We start from the raw sequence: 3,915 nt of genomic DNA on the forward strand, positions 1-3,915 counted from the left end.
GATTCAAAAAATAAGGTATATTTTGAATTGCATCTCAAGTTGTATATCTGAAGTTGGACATGTTTTTGCTACTACATCATTTTATTTCATTCTCCAAAAATAGGAGGCATTCACTTCTTCTTGAAAGGTTTGATTATTACTCAGTGATCTGAACTCCCAGTACATGAATTGATGACTCCCTATACATATATAAGGCTTGATGCTGAGAATTGATTCATGGAATTAATTGCCTGTTATGCTAAACATGAACATCTGGGCTTTGTAGAGTTTACCTGTTTCTTAGTTAGGGACACCTGCATCTGACACATTTTTCAAGGCAGGCAGGTGATGCTCACAAATGCACATTGATGTTGCAAGAGCAATCATGACTCTGCAATGTTTGGACTACCTTGAACTCAAGGCATGGAATTGTTCTCATTTCTGAGATGCATTGGGTATCAACAATTTGGCCCATTCAAAGGAGTCCAAGCATCTCTGGGCTCAACCCCAGTCTTGTTTGGATCCTTTCATTTATTTATTGAGCATGACGACAGCGTTATTAGATAATGTTAAAAATATCGTATTTTCCGAAGAGATTTTTTTTGGGGAAATTCGCCCATATTTCTATCCATATTCATCTCAAATGCAATTAATTGCTGAGTTGACTTGACACAAGTCGATTGGATAAACAAAAGAAGAAAATCCCATTTTACTTGAACATGCAATAAACAATAGAGGAATGGTTTAATTAGTTTCCAAAAGGCCCTTTATTTTTATTTTTTATTATAGAAAAAAGTTCCGATTCAATCTACACTAAAAGATTGCTTGTATGTAAACCATGTTGTTCGGCAAATATGTAGCTGATGGACGATAATTCAATTTAGTCACAGTACGGAACAAAAATCTTACGGACAATAATATCTTAATATTAAACATTAAGATAATGGTGACATAAAAAAATCGGAAATCAAACCAAAATGATGCATATTTTATGCCGTTGATAAGTAAAATATACCTGAGATTGCTTACGTGTCGCTGGGAGGAGGTTCCCGCCGCTCTCGAATGGCGCGGCAAGACTTTTGGCGGGAGAATGGATGACGTCTTCGCGCGCTTTGTCCTCGCGGCTTCGCCATCCTTGGCGGGAAACGAGACTTGGCCTGCGCGCCACCGCCTCCTGCACCAATTAAATGATCCCAAGAGACCAAGAAAAAAAACAAAGGGAGGGGAGAAAGAATGGGTAATAACCGACTCGGAAAAGCAGAGGTTGATGTCATGTACTGTCACCGCATGCCCTCATGCCAGCCATGACCCATGACATCCACGCTCCGTCTGCGCTTGGTACCCGCTCATCTACCTGCCATACGACTGCCGCACCAGTGCGCATGTGCGACCGACTTCCAATCAAAAGGGAGGTATCGAAGCGGGTAGCCCATGTAGAGTAAGAGATTCCTTTTTTAACTAATATTCATGTATAATAAGCTCGCCCCCCGACCACGCCCATCGCAGCAGCAGCAGCAGCGGGAAAAAGTGGCCCCTTTATCGCTCCGAGAAGGCAACTGAGAAGAAGAGAGACCTGACCAGTAGATATATGTCGGTTGTCGCCGGTCGGCTGTTGTTGTTGTTCTGCTTCCTCTTCGCAGCGAACGGAGCACGACCGGTTCTAAAGAGGTTTGACCCACTTCCTTCTCCTCCTCATTGTTCTTCGTCAGTGTGCATGAAACAGAGGCTGCTGCTCCTGGATTCCATGCGCTTCAAACACACCTGGTAGGGATCTGTCCAGAGAAAACAAGGTTGTCCTTTGTATCGATGGGTCGAGATGTTCACCTGAGTGTTCCGATTTTGCAGGGCTGGTTTTGGATTCGGAGTGAAGTATTTGGGTTTCCTGCACTTAGATCGGCGTTCTGGCCTTGCCTTCACTTGACGCGTTCGGGTTGTGGTTCCGAGGAAGAGAAGAAAGAAGAAAGAAGAAAGATGGGTGCTTTGTGTGAAGGCCGGATGAGGAGGAACAGGAAAACGAAGAAACTGGATCAGTTGGACTCGTCCGGTTCGAATCCGACGAAGAAATCGGAGGGGTCAGCTTCTTTCGAGCCCGATTTATGGAAGAAGACGAACGGTCGGATTGAGGTGGTGAGAAAGGTTCGTGTCTTCTTTGCCGACCCCGAGGCCACCGATTCCTCCGGCGAAGACGAGGATGAGAAACTTGGGACCAGACCCAAGAAGAGGAAGCGAGTTTTGTACGAGATCGCTTTGGTCCCTGCACCTAAAATCCTAAAACCCCCCATCACATCACACCTGAAGGCGCCGCCGAAATCGGTGACCTCCTGCAACCCCGCTGCTACCGAGACGCAGAAGGGTGTGCGGCAGCGGCGGTGGGGGAAGTGGGCGGCGGAGATCAGGGACCCCATCCGTGGCGTCCGCCTCTGGCTCGGCACCTACGCCACCGTCGAGGCGGCAGCCGAGGCTTACCGAACCGCCGCGTGTCGGATCGAGGAGGAGAAACGTGGCTTGCTACACCAACGCTGGGACACTTGGGACGACGGCGCCTCGGCCGCGAGTTCCGTCTCGTCGTCCTGCGTGTCAGCGCCGGCGCCGCCCTCTCCGTCCTCCGTGCTCGATGTTTCATTATCCGCCAAGGGGAAGGCGGTGGCGGCAGCGGATTGGCTGGGGGAGCCGGTGGTGCCGGAGATGGAGTTTGGGCTGGACGAGGAGCCCTTTTTGGTGGGCGAACTCGGCGAGGACTTGATCGGGCTGGGTGATTTGCCGCTGTGGGAGCAGCAGTTGGACGGTGGCGATTTCTCCTTCCTCGATTCGTAGTCCATCCGACGCCTTTCGTTATTTCCAGCTTCGAAATGTGGTGTTTTCTATTTCGTTAAAATGTAAATGTGTTGGAAAAAAAATCCAATATATGTCCTATTATTATATATAAACCACTGTAATGTTTCCGAGTTATATGCATGTCGTACATCATATCATCCTATGCTATGGTGATGTAGGACTTGTATCGATTCTATCGTCAGATTGGGGTTAGGGCTAAGCTTAATTTTTGAATGTCATGAGTTTCCATGCAACCATGCTTTCTGAACTATACAGTGCTGAAGGCTTCAAATGATCAGCTGTCGTCTGCTGAGGGAAGTCACTACTAAATCTCCACCGGGCAGAATCTTAACATCACCACTGCATTCAATGCTGCTGCAAGAATTAGGTACAACTAGAGATCTCTTGATGGTTCTTCCTGTCATCTTCAAAATCTTTCTGGTTTTAAGCAACAGATTTCTGGTGATGCTGCATCTTATCAGAACGTCTTCAACGATCACGATAAGATTTTTTACAAGATGTCATGTTCTTTATGGGACAATTTTCTAATTACTTACAAGATTTCCTTCATTGGTTGTGCTCGATTGGCAGTGCACTGTGAAGGTGTTTCACCGTCGAGGAACGTGATGGCCGGACATGGCCGCATGGGCTATTAGATTGTCAGTTGGCCATATAAAAAGAGGTGCATCACTGTGAAGGTGCTTCACCGTCGAGGAACGTGATGGCCGGACATGGCCGCATGGGCTATTAGATTGTCAGTTGGCCACATAAAAAGAGGTGCATCACTATGGGCGACGCACAAGCGGGCGGATGATCGATGTATCGTTCGTAAGACCTGCGCGTGTGTGCGTGATGGAATGCAATAATGATGACATCATGATAATTAAAGTTTTTTTTAATAAAAAATATTTTTATCCTTCAAAAATTACAAAAATTTCAATCTGTGTTCTTAAATTTTATTTTTCTAGTTATGCCCTTCCGAAATCGAATATTTTTATTATATATCCCTTGTAAATTTATAGTTTTATCTTTTAAAAAAATATTATTATTATTTATATTCTTAATTATAAAATTAATTAATTTGATTCATTTCAATCAAATATTTTGATTGGATTTAATCAT

The 3,915-nt window shown here is 45.2% G+C and overlaps 1 protein-coding gene across 2 annotated transcripts; it reads left to right on the forward strand.

Annotated features, from left to right (window-relative positions):
- Positions 1-1,055: 1,055 nt before the first annotated feature.
- LOC135672424 (ethylene-responsive transcription factor ERF118-like) lies at positions 1,056-3,027 on the forward strand. Of its 2 annotated transcripts, none has more exons than XM_065180904.1 (2): positions 1,056-1,647; positions 1,825-3,027. In XM_065180904.1, the coding sequence occupies exon 2, from the start codon at positions 1,951-1,953 to the stop codon at positions 2,791-2,793; it is 843 nt and encodes a 280-aa protein (XP_065036976.1). In that variant the 5' UTR covers positions 1,056-1,647; positions 1,825-1,950; the 3' UTR covers positions 2,794-3,027. The 2 variants fall into 2 exon arrangements, with proteins under 2 accessions (XP_065036976.1, XP_065036975.1); XM_065180903.1 differs by having other exon boundaries at positions 1,057-1,743.
- Positions 3,028-3,915: the final 888 nt, after the last annotated feature.

This window comes from Musa acuminata, chromosome BXJ1-4, assembly GCF_036884655.1.
Source record: "Musa acuminata AAA Group cultivar baxijiao chromosome BXJ1-4, Cavendish_Baxijiao_AAA, whole genome shotgun sequence".
Lineage (NCBI taxonomy): Eukaryota > Viridiplantae > Streptophyta > Magnoliopsida > Zingiberales > Musaceae > Musa > Musa acuminata.